The 18,442-nt window shown below is 42.0% G+C and overlaps 5 protein-coding genes across 5 annotated transcripts; 1 reads left to right on the forward strand and 4 right to left on the reverse strand.

The window, feature by feature from the left end:
* Positions 1 to 5,764: 5,764 nt before the first annotated feature.
* Lztr1 (Leucine zipper like transcription regulator 1) lies at positions 5,765 to 11,760 on the reverse strand. Its single transcript, XM_002059009.4, has 6 exons — positions 10,900 to 11,760; positions 10,525 to 10,833; positions 9,326 to 10,435; positions 9,077 to 9,252; positions 8,196 to 8,374; positions 5,765 to 8,136 (listed from the first exon to the last, which is right to left on the reverse strand). Exons 1-6 carry the CDS (start codon positions 11,619 to 11,621, stop codon positions 7,732 to 7,734), a joined length of 2,901 nt encoding a protein of 966 aa, XP_002059045.3. The 5' UTR covers positions 11,622 to 11,760; the 3' UTR covers positions 5,765 to 7,731.
* A 366-nt stretch (positions 11,761 to 12,126) lies between these two features.
* On the forward strand, positions 12,127 to 14,316 carry MED22 (Mediator complex subunit 22). The gene is made up of 3 exons (XM_002059007.4): positions 12,127 to 12,381; positions 13,341 to 13,442; positions 13,978 to 14,316. The coding sequence occupies exons 1-3, from the start codon at positions 12,270 to 12,272 to the stop codon at positions 14,193 to 14,195; spliced, it is 432 nt and encodes a 143-aa protein (XP_002059043.1). The 5' UTR covers positions 12,127 to 12,269; the 3' UTR covers positions 14,196 to 14,316.
* Positions 12,380 to 13,181, reverse strand: LOC116652165 (uncharacterized). Its single transcript, XM_032440134.2, has one exon. The coding sequence runs from the start codon at positions 13,117 to 13,119 to the stop codon at positions 12,475 to 12,477; it is 645 nt and encodes a 214-aa protein (XP_032296025.1). The 5' UTR covers positions 13,120 to 13,181; the 3' UTR covers positions 12,380 to 12,474.
* Positions 14,307 to 15,527, reverse strand: LOC6635502 (nucleosome assembly protein 1-like 4). Its single transcript, XM_002059006.4, has one exon. It carries the CDS (start codon positions 15,525 to 15,527, stop codon positions 14,328 to 14,330), a length of 1,200 nt encoding a protein of 399 aa, XP_002059042.1. The 3' UTR covers positions 14,307 to 14,327.
* A 1,297-nt stretch (positions 15,528 to 16,824) lies between these two features.
* LOC6635501 (uncharacterized) lies at positions 16,825 to 18,378 on the reverse strand. The gene has a single exon (XM_002059005.4). It carries the CDS (start codon positions 18,342 to 18,344, stop codon positions 16,944 to 16,946), a length of 1,401 nt encoding a protein of 466 aa, XP_002059041.3. The 5' UTR covers positions 18,345 to 18,378; the 3' UTR covers positions 16,825 to 16,943.
* Positions 18,379 to 18,442: the final 64 nt, after the last annotated feature.

Genomic DNA, 18,442 nt, shown 5'->3' on the forward strand with positions numbered 1-18,442 from the left:
TGTATAAAGTTGGAAGCCGAGTTGATAAAAGCATGTTACAAGTGCACATCATATATATATATATATATACGTGCCAGCCAACCGAAAGCCTACCCGAGAGCCCTACTTATTAGCAGGAGTATCTCATATATGAGTCCCAAACACACACACACACACACACACACACATGGAGATGGAAAGAGAACTCGTGTTTTTACCCTTACCTGTTAGCTGTCATCGTCATGCCGAATCCACTGAGCCCCTGAGCAGGCAATCATTTGGTCCATAAAGCACACGATGCGCCCAAATGTCATGTGCCAAACGGATTACATGTTACAACACGTGGGTGCTGAGTGGGGGGGGTGGCGGGACTTGGGGGTGGTCGAAAGGTGGCTAGATCTCATATAAAAGTTAAATGGCAGAAAAGGAAGCGTTGACGTCGCGTCCGGAAATCAGTTGAGGCATAGAGCACAAATTCAGCAACACTCTACTTCAAGCCTAGCCTAGCTGCGGTAATCGTACTTATGTGTACGTAATAGTAAAACCTTAACCCTTGACTCACTCACACACACACACACACACACGCACACACACGCCTTGTTATGTGTGCCATAAAGTAAATGAAAACTATCGCTGGCCATAAAGCTGATAGGAGCGGTTCGCACAATCCCAAACCCGAGCAGCCTGCCGCGATATATGCCAAATATCCTTCAGCGAATGTCACAGCATTTACTTAACCTGCAAATGGGCCGTTCAATGTTTTGCGCTCGACTGTACCCCGCTCGGGCATTGGGTAACGGTTAAGGCCTTGCCATGGCCGCATGCAAAACGTAATTACTTTATATTGCATTTCTCTCTGTCTGCCCAATTAAACTTCAATTGCCAGGTGTTGTTTTAATGCACCTACGCAGCTTCTGCTGGGGTAACTTAGTTGGCAGCATCAGTTTGTAACATGTTTAAGCAAACATGCCAAATGTTTGTTGACTTTCTTTCCTTCATTCATCTTTAATACTCTACTCACAAAGCAAAACAGGGCATATAGGCTTATGCAAATTTTGCTTGCCACCTTTCAAGCTAAAGATGATGGGTAAACCATGAATATATTTTAGAGCCAGCAACCAAATTATCATGAAGACTCTATTTGTATGATTGCATTTACAGCATCTACAAAGCATTGCTCAGTCTGTTGCACCCTGGCATGCTTAACAGCTGTTAAATAATTAACATACATTCGACATGCATAACATAACATGCATCGCATGTTGTTAAAATGTTCAAATATTTAAAGGTTAATATTATCAATCAGGTTTAAAATCTATTTCGCAGAACAAATTGAGATATATCTCAACAAGTCCCCAACAAAACACTTTCGTAATGCGATGGGCTCTGCGACGATTGAGTTTTGGCACCGCTTGCATTTGCTGCACTATTTATTTGACCTGGGCGACGCCGGGTAATTTTTTCGAGTACAATACACAGCTATTATGTATTTATATTATGCAGCGAGGTGCTCGCCACGAATTATTCTTTTGAAATCTCGTGTAGGGTATTTTATAGATGCTCTCATATGCACATACGATGGATGGTGGGGCGTTGGGGGGTTGGACATGTTTGGATGCCTGGGGCGCAGTTTTTTAATTAAACTTCTCTCTGGGAATACGATGCAATGGCAAATGGTAGAATTGAGTTGTGCCGGAGTTGGCCCAAAATTGATGCCTTTAATCAGGCAGCCACTTTAATGACACTTTATGAGACCCATGCCATGGGCATTGCGAGGCGCTGGTGGGGGGATGCGACAGCGCAAATCCTTATCCCAATAAATTAATCGAAGTTGGTCAGCGGAATAATGTGGAGGGGCAAAAAAAAAAGGGAAAAACTTTGAAAAATGCCACAAGTCAATTTAAGTAAAGTTCCCGCAGCCTGCTGCGGCAGCCGGCAACCATTACAAGTCAACCCTTTGTCAGCTGTGGGGATTGGGGCCTAGAGATTGGGTATTCGGCGGTCGGGGGGAGGGGGGTGGGCGTTGTTGCTGTAGTTCTTTTTGGCGTGCTTCAATTGCCATGAAATTTATGTGTTGGCGCTCAGCGTGAACTTGAAGCGCATAAATCCACATGAAACGGATATTAAAAAGCATCATGAAGCGAAAGCCGAGGCAAACCCCAAACACAAAACCCGAACCCAAAACCAAACCCAAAAGCCTCATCCGTTTCGGGCCTGTTGCCAAAATGCCTGCATATAGACATATTATATAGCTGATTGACTTCGATCGCATCGGCTTTGTTGCCTTTGAATTATGAACATAGAAATTGACAGGCGGCAAACGGAATTTCTTTTCATTTTTCTTAACTGCGTTTGCCAAGGGGAAAGTGTTCAACAACCGGACATAGCTGACTGTGCCAGGGTATTAGATAGATGCTATAAGATTGGCCGAAACTAAATGGATGTTCAAGTTGTGAGCTGCAAGGGCCGAAGTTAAGGGTGCACTTGAGCTGATTTTGTTAGTTTGCTTTTCTGATTAATTGAAATTGGAGAGCAGTTGAGTTCGTTTTCGGAATTTTTCCACTCTCAGGGGTAAAAAATGTGTGTGAAAAACTGTTGAATGCTCGCAAACAAATTACAACGTCTTTCAAAAATTCACGCACAAATGCGGAAAATGCATGAATCGTTAAAAATAACAATTGCACTAAAACGAGGCAACACTCATAAATATTTACGGGAAAAACTATCACAAAATTATGAAAGCACAGCTCAGAGATTTAAATATATAAATTTGCCCATAATCGTATCGTTGTCGGACCTCATCCTGTAGTCCCTCAATTCGGATGATAGTTTTCAAATAATTTAGCATGTTTCCCAGCCAACAAATTGAATTGAAATGCATGCACTTGTATAACTCCATCTGCATCTGTAACTGTATTTGTATCTCCATCTGTATGGCTGTATCTGTATCTGAAAGTTTGACATGCTCGCACAGAGATGAGCGCGTGTCGAGTTTATTAACACGGCGCAAGCCTTGAGTTCAATTGAGTGTTGCCTGGAGGCGGATCGCCTAGGGGACACCTTCACGTTAGTTACAAGAATTCAATGCATCTAATCAAGACATACGATAATATAATCGGCTCGAATCCACTTCCTGCCAGTTCAAATTTGCTACCTGGCTTTTTGTTGGACCTATTACAATAACATTTGTCTTTTCTCCTAGGTCAACTTCTTGCCAGTTTGCGTGCACGACTCGTATTCACGACCTGACTTTGACTCCGGTTCTTAAAGCTGGTTTTCCGCATTCATGCAACCAGGACTTGCTCCCAATCTAGGCTTCTTATATATTTTCCAAATTTCAAGTTTTAGTTAAAAAATTCAATTTTTTTTTCTCACTACTATCCTTAGTACTGATAATATTACATGCCTTACATATTTATAAATCAATTTTGATTTTAGTTCTGGTTTCGATTCGACTGTTTTTTGGTTTGGTATAAAAAGCGGCTCATGTTAAAAATCAATTGAATAACAATTGATATCTTCTAGGCTAACCTAAAGTATTGCAATTTTACACTATTAACAATAATCGTGCTAATTTATTTGCAAGCTTCACTCACGACACGCAGTCAGCTCTGCGATATTCGAAATGTTGCCAAAAAATTGTCTGCCTGCTGCGTTCAGTCAGCTCCAGGCCTGGAGGCAGCTCCGACTCTCTGGTCCTGGCATATTTGATTTTGTAATTTGCATTTGATAAGCAAGCAGCTAACTGAGCCAAGGAGAGTCAAGTCGAGTCGAGTCGAGTCGAGTCGAGGCGTAGCTCAACACGATTCGGCATTGTCCTTGGCAGCCTTTTGTTTTGTTTTAATTCCATTGAGCTATGCTATCTAACATTATCCATCTGAGAGAAGTTGCCATCATCTCTATCTCAATGTGCTGCCGCCAGTTTGTTTGTCTACAATTTTATTAGGTATTTGTATTTCCATTCTCATTCTCATTTTTGTTGTCACTTTAGCTTTGCCCCGAGCCAATGCCAACTTGCATTAGCACATTCTCTCTACTGAGTGTGTGCGTGTGCGTGTGTAGATGGGTGTTTAAGTTTCCTTTGGTAAATTTTGCAGCTTTTGAACTGGCAAAAATTAAAAATACCCAGGGGCATCGTTTGACAATTGTATCCATATTATGGTTAGGCATTCCCTGCGGGCACGTTCCGAGCCGCTAGTTGCCCGAAAATTCCAATTTATTGAAAAACATCATTTGTTTCCTCTTTTTTTTTTTTTTTTTTTTTGTTTTGGCTTTTATTCTGAATACCAATTGTAAATTTGACTTTATTATTGTATATCAACTACGCTTAATCAATATTTGTTTGGGTTAATACTTTAATTTTGGGAGCTTTCCGGATTTTTCCTTTCCATTTAAGATGCAGTTCAAGACAAGAATGAAAACGAATGAGCTTAACGAGATATTACGTAATTAAATATATGTTAAAATGCGATAGAAAAATAAGATGGGGATGAAAAAATTCAAAAATTCTCTCAACAAAAGTGAAAAGTCTAAGCAAATATTTAGAGTGTAAATAATTATTATTTTGAATCTTCAATGAAATATATATTATGGCTAAGGAAAAGAATATATAAAATCAAAAAATAATCACAAAGGGGTTATATAATACAATAAATAAGGAGTATTATAACAGAACAATAACTATGCCTGATAAATATCAATGATAGAAAGTGATTAAGATCAGGATGAGGTATTGTAAAAAAACAGGACTATTTTAGCAAATATTTAATAGTTCAAATATATGTGACACCTGTGTGGTTCTTTTAGCTTCAGCAACTGTTTAGCATAAATGTAACTAGACAGGTGTCATTTATATTTTAGCTTACGCTACTCGCTGCAAGTCGAACTTATACAAAGCTAATTTGGTGAAAAAGTAAAAGCAAAAATAATGAATGTATTTGTTAAACATGCGCTTCAATTGAATAAATTATGAATGCATTAGTCAAACAAAAGCTGCAATTGTTTGATGAGTGAATGTTGTTTGCGTTGAATGAAATACAACCACTGCAGATCGCAAAACACTGGACAACAAATTGCACGTTTTAATGCAGACAAGTGTTGTATAATCTTAGTCAACACTGGTAATCTAAAGTCTAGCTAACAACAGTATATCAATAAATAACATCTAGTTATGTTTTATTCTTAATAAATATTTGTCCAAAATGAACATAAAATTTATTTTCAATAATAAATCATAGAAATAATAGCATAATATACATAAAATAAACAAACTTATAAGTAAAATAATAATAAAATATTGCTTATTTAAGAATACATAAAACTAAAGCATAATTAGAAATTATTAATACTACATAAACATTTAAAACTAAACATTTAAACAGAAACAGCTATCACAACTCTGTTCTAATATACTTTTCTGGCAAGACTTAAGTAAATCAAATTTCTTACAATTAACAATAATACAAAAAGAAAAATTACATAAAAAAAAAAAGAATTTAATATAACGTTGCAATTTGACAGTCAAAATTTGTTATTCAATTTCTTTATAAATATTTGTAAAACGTTAACTGTTTGTTTGTTCTTCCTCATCTATTGCTTATGTTGACTTGAGTGCATTGAAAATTATTTGTTTATGGACCCAAATGAAAGCATGTTAGATCGGATCCATATCTTCATACATATGTATATATAGATAGGGTATGTGCTATATAGACGAGAGGCTGGAACTCAATGCGAACATAACTTTGTTGGTTAGTGTTAAATGGCATTTGTAAACAATTACACACACAGTTTACAAATGCTTTGTATTTAAGTTTGTTGTTGTATATATATCTTAGTATGTATTTATATTTGTTTGTTTATGTGTTAGCTTTGAGCTTGGACATTTGGTTAAAACTAGTTAAGATATTGTTAAATCGAATTGCAGCGTCAAGTAAGTATAGAAAGTAAACGATAAACCATATACCCCCATTAAACATGCATGAGGACCTTTAACGTCTAGGTACATATTGTGTGTATTGACATATATATATATATATATATATATATATATAAAGATAGATATACATATCTATATATACATATGTATAGGGGCTATAGCGTAGTGTGTATAGCATATATAGATACGTTATAAATTATATCAAACAATACTTATATTTGTATACTTATTCCGCACATACATAATACGACTATTTTCTGTAACCTTAAGCACAATTCAAACTACCAAAATAACATTTTATAGCCTTCAATTCAATGATTTCCATGGTTCACGTATTGATTCTTTCAAGAATCCAATATATATGCATCTGTTCTTTATAAATAAATTTTGGCCGTGTCAAATATATCTTTGTTTTAAACGAACTGATCATCATTTGATATCTATTTCCTAGAATAAGGAAATCTCAGATAACGTGATAGAATTATTTTGTAAATAATTCTAATCTATCAATTCATCTATGTTCCTTTCAGAATCCTCATAACATATTTTGACTCATCCTTTGACAATAGATTTTCTTTATTTTTTCGTATATTCGATTTGCCGCATTCGAAAAGTACATCAATTCAATTCACTTTGTAAATGGTCCAGATTGCATTTGAAAGATATTAAAAGATCATATTTAAAAATTAACCTTCCCGTTCTTTGGAAGATTAGGGAATGCGCACAGTTTTTAAATGATGCTATATCATCCTAATGTAGAATTTTAAATATGAAAAGGTAGACTTGTTTAGTTTCAATCGATTTTACAAATAATCTGGCCAACTCTTTGTCTTGCCAAGCATTTATATTGTCAATCGGAAATTTGGACTCAGCAATTGCTTGCTTAGAATAAGTTGAGAAAGTTCTTGAGTTTATTCCAGACTAAATCGATGACAAGGCTAATGCATATATACCGATTTTTAAAGCAATCAACACAACATAGAACGTATGAACTCTTGTCTATCAACTATCAATGCCTTTGCGACTAACTTTGTCCTGGAACCGATATCCCAACGACCCTATTCAAGCTAACTTCTGAAGGTTTCAACCGTAGTCCAACAACGATTAGTATTTAATATACGTATCAACGCATAGATATAGCGAATATGTTTTTACATATAGATATATATGGATATTTTGAGATATATATAAATAGAGATTAGACATATTGTATAGATACTTTGGTGCTATGGTATAGATACTGTGGTAATTAGAATTCTTTGTATTAGAAGATATTGACATTGAAATTGCCTTCATTTCAGTTGCTCCCAATAATATCGGAGCAAAACACTAAAGTACCTTCAGTTCCAGGAGCACAAGACGTATAGATTATATGCAGACCCATAAATCCATTCTTTTCATAGCAATTTCAATGAACAGCTACCGCTTACGGCCTACACAAAAGGAGATCTAAGATATCGAAATTTCTGACCCTCTCTCCCTCTCGTTCTGTCTCTCTCTCTCTCTCTCTGTCTCTATCTATGTTGTGCTTACATCGCTGTCTCCGTCATATTCGTTTCTTTGGATTGTTGATTATTGTGAGTATATGGGCGTGTTTGTTTGTTTTGTTTTTGTTTAAAATTATGCAAAAGCATTATAGTTTGAGATTATTGTGTCCGTTAGAGATTAGGTTAGGATTAAGGAACAGAAGGGAAGCAAGGTGTTGCTTGGGTGGATTCATTGCGCTACCAACCGCTACTGCTGCTCTACGTGCTACGTCCGATTTGCAACCAGGCGAGCAACAACTGCAAAGCCGGCTGTAGCAGCACTATTTTTCAGATATCGGCATTGATGTTGATGCGGGTCAAAAACTCGCCTTGCGAATCGGCCACAGCGCGTATTATCTCCAGTAACAGTTCGCGCGACAAACCTCCAAGTTTGGGCAGCCTGGCCACTTTGGCAAAATCTTTGACAATTAATTTTAATGCATAATCCTTTATGTCATAGATTTTTGTTATATCGGACGCCTCCAATGTTTGCAGCACATTCTCTGATGTAATATTATGCTCCAATGAGTATTTACAAAAGGCATGCAAACGATTGTTGGACAGGCCATAAAAACAGGGTGCCTGGAACAGATAGAGTGCATCCTGTGGCGGCATCTTGGTCTCCCCATAATATATATAGCGTAACAGCGAGTGGAAAGCCTCCAGCGAGGGTGAAATTTCTCCAATTTGTATCTGATGAATTAATAAATTAACAGAATGATAGACAATTGATAACAATCGATGGCATTTACATTGACGGTATTATCCGGTGGCATGAACGAGCGAAACATGCCCTGAAAATAGGTACAACGTGCTGATAACACAGACTTATGGGCCGGTATCACATGATCCTCCAGTATAAGGCTTATGTCACAAAAGTCCTTGCCCGTTGTCTCCAAGAACAAGGCCATATCCAGCTCCAACGTGGTTCCTAAATACATGCATGGATATGGATTTGTCAATATATATTCGCAAAGGTATATCTGTATTGGCGTTAGCCGGCCTTGTCCGTGCCGAGTACTTTACTTCCGTCGCGCTGGATTATCCAAATATCAGGAATCTATTTTTTGTTTTATGCGGAGCTCAATGAGCTTAAGTCCAAGCAGACGGAAAATAGCATTCAGCCATTGACCTTTTATTTGCCAAACGAAGAGCCAATTAACTTTCACGTTTTCTTAATAAGCAAGAATAACATTATAGCTATTATGAACGCCTTCTATGGTACGGCTTTGCAGATACGCTGACAGAACAGCGAGGCTTGTGATTGCTGAGTTTGGCGAAGATTTGTTGAAAAACGAAAAACTTTTCCCTGGAAAAACGCAGTTTATCAACAGTTCTTCCCGTGGAAGAGTCCATGTGGATAGCCTGGTCAAGATATCTTGAAAACCAACGAGTTTTTCATATAAGAACTAAAAATTTGACTTATTCCTACGAAATATTTGGACACATGAACTGCCTGCCATACACAGGAATAGCTTGCATTGACTCGGATACATGTTCTTTAAATAGGTTAAGGCTTTAAAAGGGTTGAAAACAGAAGAAACGGTATGCGACAATATTCCTTGGTTGTGTGTGCAGTTAATATAATATTTTAAATAATAATAATAAATGTATATATTGGTCATATACTTACCAATATTTGACTCAAAGCTGATGTCCAAGACCAATTTGCTGGGATGCAAACGCTTGCGTATAATCTCGACCAGCAATGGCTTGTCTAGATCACTGAACTCACTGGACATGACCACTTCTGTGAAGTTCTCCTCCTTGATAATGAATTGCATGCAGTGATCCTTAATGATTTTGATGCTGAGACGTAAATCAACGAAATTGAATTGAATGGAATTGAATTGAATTGAATTGAAGGCAGCCAGAAGCTCACTTGTTTTTGTCCGCATTGTAGAGCGCTTCGAGCACATTTATCTTGTTGATCTTATAGTCCAGATACTGTATGCAGCCGTGCGCCAGGCGCGGCATGGTGAACAGGCCAGCCAATTGATAGATGTCCGTGATGAGTATGATGATGTTCTTGCTGTAGGAGTCCTTCAAATCAATGCGATCCGTATAGATGTAGTTAAGTATGATCTCGAAAGCTTCGGGTGAGGCATGTGACAGTCGCACCTCTAGCATGGGCTCACGATCCGCACCGACGCCCGTATATAATACCAATGCATCCACCTGACCAACACCATAAACCTTCTCCATTTGCTGTTGACGCGCCTCGCGCGCCGACAATATCTTGTTGCGCAAATACTTGGAGCGTGCCGCCACAAAGGCAATGTGCGCCAGAATGCGTATCTCTTCAGCGCCCACCACAAACTGAATGTCACAGAATTGCTTCTCCTGAAAGAACTTGCCAAAGTCGTCGCGCAGCGTACACTTGGGATAGCTGGAGAACTGAAAGCGATACGTATCGCCACGTCGGACGCTGTTGTCGACGGTGCCGCCAAATATATACATTGCATCGCCAATTACGGCCGATGCATGGAACACACGACCGGATGGCACATCTGAGTTCTGTTCCGGATGTATTACAGACCACACCTGCGAGTCCAGATCGTAACAGTGCAAATCATTTGGCAGCGTGGAGTCTGCCGAACCACCAAACACATACAGGAAACGATCGTGATGCACCATGGTGTGACCATAGCGGCGTGATGGTGGCGCCGACGTGGCACCACGCAGCACCGGCTCATTAGAGATGCGACGCCAGGTGCGCGTCTTAAAGTGAAACTCAAACAGCGAATTTGTTATCTGCAAGCCACTCTGGCCAGAGAAGACATACATGGCATCGCGAGCAACGGCAACGGGAAAATTGCAACAAGTTGGCGGACGATCACCCTGCTGTTCCACCTCCTCCCATTGATGATTCTCACCGGTCAAATTAAGCGTCCACATATCATTGAGTCGTGCATTGCCATCGTAGCCGGCATAAATCCACATTTTGTTATCATAAACTGCAGCACCATGCGCCGAGCGTGGCACGGGTTGCCTGCCAAATTTAGAGAGAGAGAGAGAGAGAGAGAGAGAGTAGCAACTTTTAGTTGTGATTTCGGACTAACGATTGGCGATTCGTCTTACCTGCCCGAGAATTTCCATTCCACCCACATGGCGCTGAGAAATTTGTACTCAAACAAATCATTCTTATTGGTCAAATTTGAGTTGGAATGTATGTCGCCCGTATAGCCGCCAAAGATGAACATTGAGCTGCCCGCGACAACAGCTGAATGATGATAGCGCGGTGCTGGTGGTGTGCCCGTTGCGCATGCCCGTCCCCATGACTTGTCCTTGACCCCAAACCTTATCAAATCGTTGAGCATGTTCTTGCCATTATCACCGCCGAACACGAACATGGCATCCTTGTAGGCAACCACCGTATGCTTGCTACGCCTGTAAGAACAACAACAAAAACCACGATTAAACATGTTCCTGCATTGTGCAACTGGCTACACTTACTTGGCGCCCACAAACTCGGCACACTCCAGCATGCGTGTCCATTGATGCGTAGCCGTATAGGAGTTGAAGTCCACATTGAGCGCATTGCAGCTGTAGCTGCCCGGAGAGATGGCTTTACCATTGACGCTGCTGCAGCTGCCATTGCTGCTGCCATCGTATGCCAGACTGCAGCCAGCGAATGGTACCACAGCGGATGCCGTGCTGCTACTGCTGCTGCTTCCAGCGCCGTTGCCGTTGCCGCGTGTGCTTCGCATTGAGCTCGATGTGGACATCTTCAGATTGTTGCGTATATGCTGTGCGTCCAAGCAGCCAGCCGTTGATGCACTTTTGCGCGCCTTAATCCGCTTGCCCGATTTTGATTCTCGCAATTGGAACGCCTCAGCCCCAGAGGCATATGCCAACTGCTGCTGCTGCTGCTGCTGTGAGCTGTTTGCTACGCATGCGGGACAAAACACGGAGGCTGGTGTGCTACCACCGCTAGTACTCCCACTCCCACTGCCACTGCGACTCGCACTTCCACTTCCGACAAGGCCACAGACAGCACTTAGGCCACTGGATATTGAGCTGGAGCCAAGGCCGTAACTGGCTCGGCTTAGTGCTCCAGCGCTGGTGCTGCTACCACTGCCACTCCCGCCACTACTGCCGTTGGCCACGCCAACGCCTCCGCTTGGTATATCTTCCCCAGAACCATTCGTGTCCGCGCCAAGTATGGACTTTAGCATTAAAGCATTACAGTTGTAGAATCTCTTTCGTTGGCTTATCTTGATGGAAATTACGCTGCGGGCCAATGCCTTGCTCAACTCTGACGCTATTTTCGAGATCACTTTTCACAACCCCTGCAGGTCAAGAACTAGCGATGGGCAAGCAAAGAATTTCCATGTATCGATATTTAAAACGAGTTAATCGATAGCTTATATCGCCAAAATATGCAAGAAGCATCCCAGGTATGGTGTGATACAAGAGATTGCGCAAACGATTGTTTTCATATATTGTGACGTCACCACTCTCCGATTTTTCATCTAAGCAATGCTAATGTGGGTCTAAATATTTTGAATGCGTATCATCTATATGGGGTTAAATGATAAATGCAATTGCCGCATTTACCATTCTGTTCGACTTGAACTTCGTTGGTAATCATGACGTCATACCTACCAAATGAAATAAGAATTTAAAAACCGAGACGTTATCTTGTACTAGCCATAATTTTTGACACCATGCACGCATATGAGCAACCCTGCTTGGCAGCCAAAACCGCGGCAAAGACCACAAATAAATTATAAATAAAGCGAAATAATTTTAATAACAAACTGTTAACTAAAGCAAATTTATAGCCCTGCAACAGCCGTGTGGTTGATTGCTGCGCTCACCAAATGGCAAGCAGCTCACGGACCACAATACTGCCGCAATCGAAAGAGGCGCTGCTGAAGTCCTACAATGCGCGCCTCAAAGACGATGTGCGCAGCATGTTGGAAAACTTTGAAGGTAATATCATACACATTTATGCTACATATATATGTATATAAGAGCTAGGAGCTGGAAATGGCGCGAACGCTGAAACTGGAGCCGCCAATGGGGCTAGAAGAATGATTTGAAACGACGCTCGGTACGGACACGCTGACGACGCTGTCGTATCATGCGATAGAGCAGTTCCATGCCCTCGAGAACGCCGTGTCCGTTGGCGGCGCTGACGCCGTGCACCTTCCAGCGCTGTTGTAGCTCATCCAAGCGCAATCGCAAGGCTAGATCTGCCGGTGCAATGGCATGCGGCAGATCCTGCTTGTTGGCAAAAACCAGTACGACACTGTCCTTTAGTTCGTTCACGCGCAGCACCGAATGCAGCTCGGTCATGGCCTCGGGAAAACGTTCAACATCAGCGGCATCCACCACAAATATGACGCCAGCTGCATTATTATAGTAATATCGCCACATGGAACGCACACGCTTCTGTCCGCCAATATCCCAAACGGTCAGACGGAGGCGCTTGTATTCCAATATTTCCACATTGAATCCAATGGTCGGTATGTTGGTTAGAGTGGCGCCCAGCTTAAGTTGATACAGAGTTGTGGTCTTGCCGGCTGCGTCCAGTCCAATCATCAACACACGCACATCCTCCTTGGCAGCAAACCGATCGAAGAAAAATGAAAATGATGTGCCCATTCTGTATGCGGCTGCTAATTTTGTTGTATTTTTAAATTGAGAACTGAGCAAATATTTTTGCATGTAACTGTATGTAAATGACAAGATCCACACGCGTTCTGGCTCCAACTGTAGCTCTGTCCGGCTGCCACAAGGCAACCATAGCCTCTCTTTAAGCCCAAAGGCATTTGTTTATGCCACCCGATACGAGCAGAGTGTGTGTTCTGTGTGTGCTCTCTCTCTCTCTCTTTTGCACTCCGCTCTCAAACAATAACTGACTCCGTTGTTTATGCTTTTGTTTACAGAAATTCTGAAGCTGGCGCGGCGCGAAAGTCACAGTCAAATTTCAAAGACAACACAGTGCGAGCAGGATGCACTAGAGATGCAAGTGAGAGCCGCCAACATGGGTAAGCGGACCACTAAATACATATATAGACCACTGATATCAGTTAGCTTTCTGTGATGGCGAACATTAAATACCCTGCCAAACATACCATGACAGTTGTACGATATACTATTCTCTATTGATATGACTCGCTCCTATGACAGCTTTATATGATATATTAGTTAGATCTTTTATTAACGTTTTGGGCAAAGGATTTTAAGCGCGACAAACAACAAATACACAAGGATATCGATATCAACGGATAGTTCCATGGCAGCTGAATTATATAGTAATACAGTGTTGAGATAGTTTTATTTCGAATTATTTTGGATATTTTTGAAAGCAAGGAAATTACAGGATAAATCGAAGCCCAAAGCAAATATTTCTTCATCTTTACTAACAACGAATTTGTATTTAAATATGTCCATGAGGACTGATAGTATATATATCGATGACAACTACTCCTACTTCAACAAAGCGTATTTGGGGCTGCATCCACGCCCATTAAAAAATACTCTCGAGGAAAGTATATTGACAGCCCTTTCTCTGTGTTGCAGTGCGAGCTGGTGAATCGCTGATGAAGCTAGTTGCAGATCTCAAGCAATATCTAATACTCAATGACTTTCATTCGGTGAATGAGGCAATCACAAACAACTCACAGCTGTTTCGCGCTACGCAAATTGAGTGCGACAAAAAGCTGATGAAGCTGCGCGACGAGATGGCCATGGACCTGTACGATCTGGAGGAGGAGTACTACACTAGCATATTTAAATAGCTCTTAATACGAATCTAATTAGCTACACATATTTATATATGCATATGTATATGTGTATACCTTGTGGTATATGTATGTAGAGAGTATGAAGGAATGAAAATGCATGCATGATTAATGAAAATCTTAAAACTTCTATTTAGGATTAACACTGCTAATGCTGGGGCGTTCCTTTGAGTTCCTTTGATTATCTTGATCACCATGCGACAGAGAGGACAACGATGCCGATGTATTGTCCGCTGTGCAGAGCTCATCGTTGACGTTATCCACAATGTCGCCAGTATAGAAGAGTATCGCCTTGGGCACAATTTGGGTGCGCAGCAAATAGCCCACCTCAAAGTCGGCGCCAAGTACCATTTTTGTCTTCTCATCGGCCAATGATAGATCCATCGCCTGCGGCGGTGAGAAGAATCGAAAGAAGGACTCACGTGGCATCACCTTTGATATATTGCGTGCACCTTTCCGGGGACGTTTCTGTTTGACCGTCTGTAATGTCAGATTAGAGCCATCCCGCCAGTGAATGTGACAGCCCTCGCAACGTACAATTTCTGGACCCTCGAACATAAATGGATAGTCCTTGTCCGCCTCGTGACGCAATATATATTTTTTTGTTAGCTGCAGAGAGGATGTGTGCAGATACCCATTGGGACGAAACTGAAAATGAACTGTATAACTATCTGGCTCGTAACTAATGCGCACATCGAGCAGGCACTCGAGCAATGGCTCATCGTGCTCCTGCACCAGATCTGAGATGAGGGCCACATTGCGAAAGACCGTTAACCAGAAACTAGGCACGCCCACCGCATTGGATGGCAATTGATGCAGCTGTTCGGTCAGTTGCTTAAATTCCTCTGTGGTCTTAATCTCCTCGAGCAATTCATCGGGCTCCTCGCGCCAATAGCGCTCCATTACCGGCGGCTCCACATCACCGGCGACAATATCGCGCCGGACATCAAAGAGCGTACAACTCTGCAAATAGAAACGCTTCTCAAGATCGTAGACCTCGCGAAAGAATTGCTCCGATATTTTAATCTGCTGCAATTGATTGTGCTTCAGCGCCAACACACGATTGCGCACCGTCTTTGGCAAATTATCAACCATGTGCTGTAGAAAGGCTCTGCGACTGTTCGACGGCATCTCTGCCGGACTCAACTTAAAGCTGTCGGAGATGGCACCGGGACTCCGACTGCGACTGCGACTACGACTACGACTACGACTACGACTCCTTATACGATTGCAATTAGATATTGAGGCAGTTGGCGTATTCATCGCATCCTTCACATTTACAATGGTCGCCGTTGAGCTGACTTCCGAGCTGGTGCCAATGTTGAACATCTTAAAACCTATGAATTTTGATATTGAATTTTGAACGTAAGCCTGACAAAATTCTTTAATATTTCTTTTTACTTCTATATATTTTGAAAGCAAAATGAAAACTGTTTCTATAAACAACTGTTTCGAAATTCAAGTCGTAATGCAAATCATAATCATGCCAAGCCAATTAAAGTGCAGGCAATTATATATAATCAAGACGAATCAGTTGTTGATACTGATCCTAATGGGATCGCTCTAAGCGTTACCCACTTCGCGATATAATCATAATACGCTCTACAAGGGTGTTAATTGTATGCCCTAGGGTGTACAACGCAACCAAGATAGAGCTTTCGGGAATTCTACGAATAAGCACTTCAAGCGATATGCTCGCCAATCGAAATACTGCGATGATCACAGTTCTGTCATTGCTTTTGTATTCTTTCTGCCAGTTGAAATAACTACTATAATAACAAAAACCAAGCCCTAAATTTATACTTAGGGACTTTGAACTTTGTAATTATCATCCCGTGAAATGTCCAGAAGCGTACCTTAAGAATGTTATCCAATTTAATGCTAACATAGTCTGTTGGGTAATCGTGGTCGTTAGCCGATATTTGTCGTAGGTCAGTCAATCAGTCAAACAGCATGAATAGTGATTACCTTGCCCCGTCCCAGCCGCATAACCAATTATTTACAAAGGTCTTGATTGCTCTTGAGTTTTCCCTTATCGCAGGAAGACGGTTCTACACAGCTGGACTAGATCGTTACTAATCCCAGGCATAAGACCGCTACGATAACACAAATCATTGTCTTTTGCCTTCATAAATTAAGGGGTATATAAAATACGTAACCGCCTTCCTTGTTTCATTTATTGATAGAAAATCCCAAATATTTTCTTATCTTATCCCGGATTGCTTACGGCTGTGGCCCGGTAAGCTGCATTCTACGCTAACGTGCTCAAGTTGATTTATTTTTAAATATTTAAAGTGCTTGTTGGTGGTCCACATTCCAAATATCTTCGGCACACCCAATTTTTAATATATATCAAGCTTTGCCCGACTTTGTCTATTTCCATGCCGAAATAGTTGCTCAGGCTTTCAACTTAGAATAGATCCGTCTTGCGGTTGCAGGCAGGACATATAGTATATCAGAATCGGCCAGGTTCGACCTGGTTATGTCATTAAAACGATCCTTCGAAAATTCAGTTCTCCTTTCTATCGATATCTTGACCAAGCCTGGAATTTAAGTACTTCCCACATGTGAACAGTCTTATATATAAAGCTCTACAGAAGTTATCGGTCCAAACTGATCAATTACCTTTGGTGTTCAATAACTATATAATTTTATTTACTTATTTCTGTTAAAGAGTAACATTATTTATCACATAGGTATGCATCAAGTTGTATATATATATATATATATCCAATTTAGGATGTCCTAGAATATGAAATCCTCATCGCAGACCAGCTCCATGTTGCTCAGACTGCGCTCGAAGCACTTAATACGCTGATACCACTGCGGATCCTGGGCGGTGACCGACTCGGGTCGGCCCATGTTGTGCCTGTAGAGATATTCGGCATGTCCCTGGCCGCTAATCCCATTAACGGTGCAGGCCACAAACTGATTGTACACCTTGGACTCCCAGTCGCCGCCCACATAGCGTACAGCGCTGTGTTCCACACGTATTTGGATCAGATAGGCGCGCTCCGCGGTATGCACTATGAAATTCTGATGCTGGGGCGGCGTGCCCTTCTCCCCGTAGGAGTACAGCTCAAAATTGCTGGCGGTGATCGGCTGATAGACACCTTGCGGCGTGCACACATAGCCCACTTTGAGCGAGGATAGAAAGAACGAGGGCTGGCTAAGATTGCCAACGACCATGCTGCTGCCATCGTCCAGCAGTAGGGCAAAGTAGACATAGCGATTGATGGAGCTCAGGCAGCGCTCGGTGCCAAAGCTATGATCCCGAAATCCGCGCAGTTCCAGCTGCAGCCGGCTCTGGCCGAGCACAATGCTGCCGGAAAGCTGGCCATTCTGCTCATAGTGGGTACGCTTCTCCACAATGTGACCGACGCTCTTGAGCATGCCATAGAAGCTATCGTTCCAGGCCTCGCGCGCTATAGAGTCGGCAATCAACGATGAGCTAAGATCGCGATTGTAGTTGAAATGCTCCGCCGTGCTTGTGAATTTCATATCCAGCTGCACTTCCACCAGCTGCTCATCATTCGTCGCCGGTTCGTTGATCATGGAGCGTCGCAGCTGGCCCACATATTCGAGGCGCCAGACGCGCATCGATTCCTCCGGATAGATATGGAAGCCAGCACCACGAAATTCGGTGCTCTCCTCGTTGCCATCGCTGGTGAAGTGCACCATGTCCGGCAGCTTGGGCAGCGAGTACAAATGACCATCGGGCAGCCATAGATACAGGGCCGCCTTCAGCACGCCGCGTCTGCGTCGCTCCAGCGACACCATCAGCTTCTGGCCAGCTGCATTGGCAGCCATAAAGCTAACCACATCATAGCTTTTCGGATCATTGGTCAGCGGCTGCGGGCGATCCAGCGTGGCCAGATGCGCCGCCGAGCTGAGCTGCTCCTCGTTGCGTTGGTAGATGCGATAGCGCAGCTGGCGCAGCACAAGCAACGCAATGCCATACTTGATCCTGTAAAAGATGCCCTTGCATGGATATTTGCCAAAGATGAGCGCCGATTTGCGGCTGAGCAACAGCAGCGATAGGCCCAACAGCACCAACAACAAGCCAAGCAGGGGCAGCACCACCATTAAGCCAAGGCTAAGCAGCGCAGCCATTAAGCCAAGGCCAAGACAGATTATCAAGAGCATGTTGCTCGCACTCCAGTGGTGTTTACGTGACTGAGCTGTTCCAGGCAACGGACGGCCAATGCATTGAAAAATTGTCGCCGATAAGCAGTCACTTCCAC

This window comes from Drosophila virilis, chromosome X (genome assembly GCF_030788295.1).
Source record: "Drosophila virilis strain 15010-1051.87 chromosome X, Dvir_AGI_RSII-ME, whole genome shotgun sequence".
Classification (NCBI taxonomy): Eukaryota; Metazoa; Arthropoda; class Insecta; order Diptera; family Drosophilidae; genus Drosophila; species Drosophila virilis.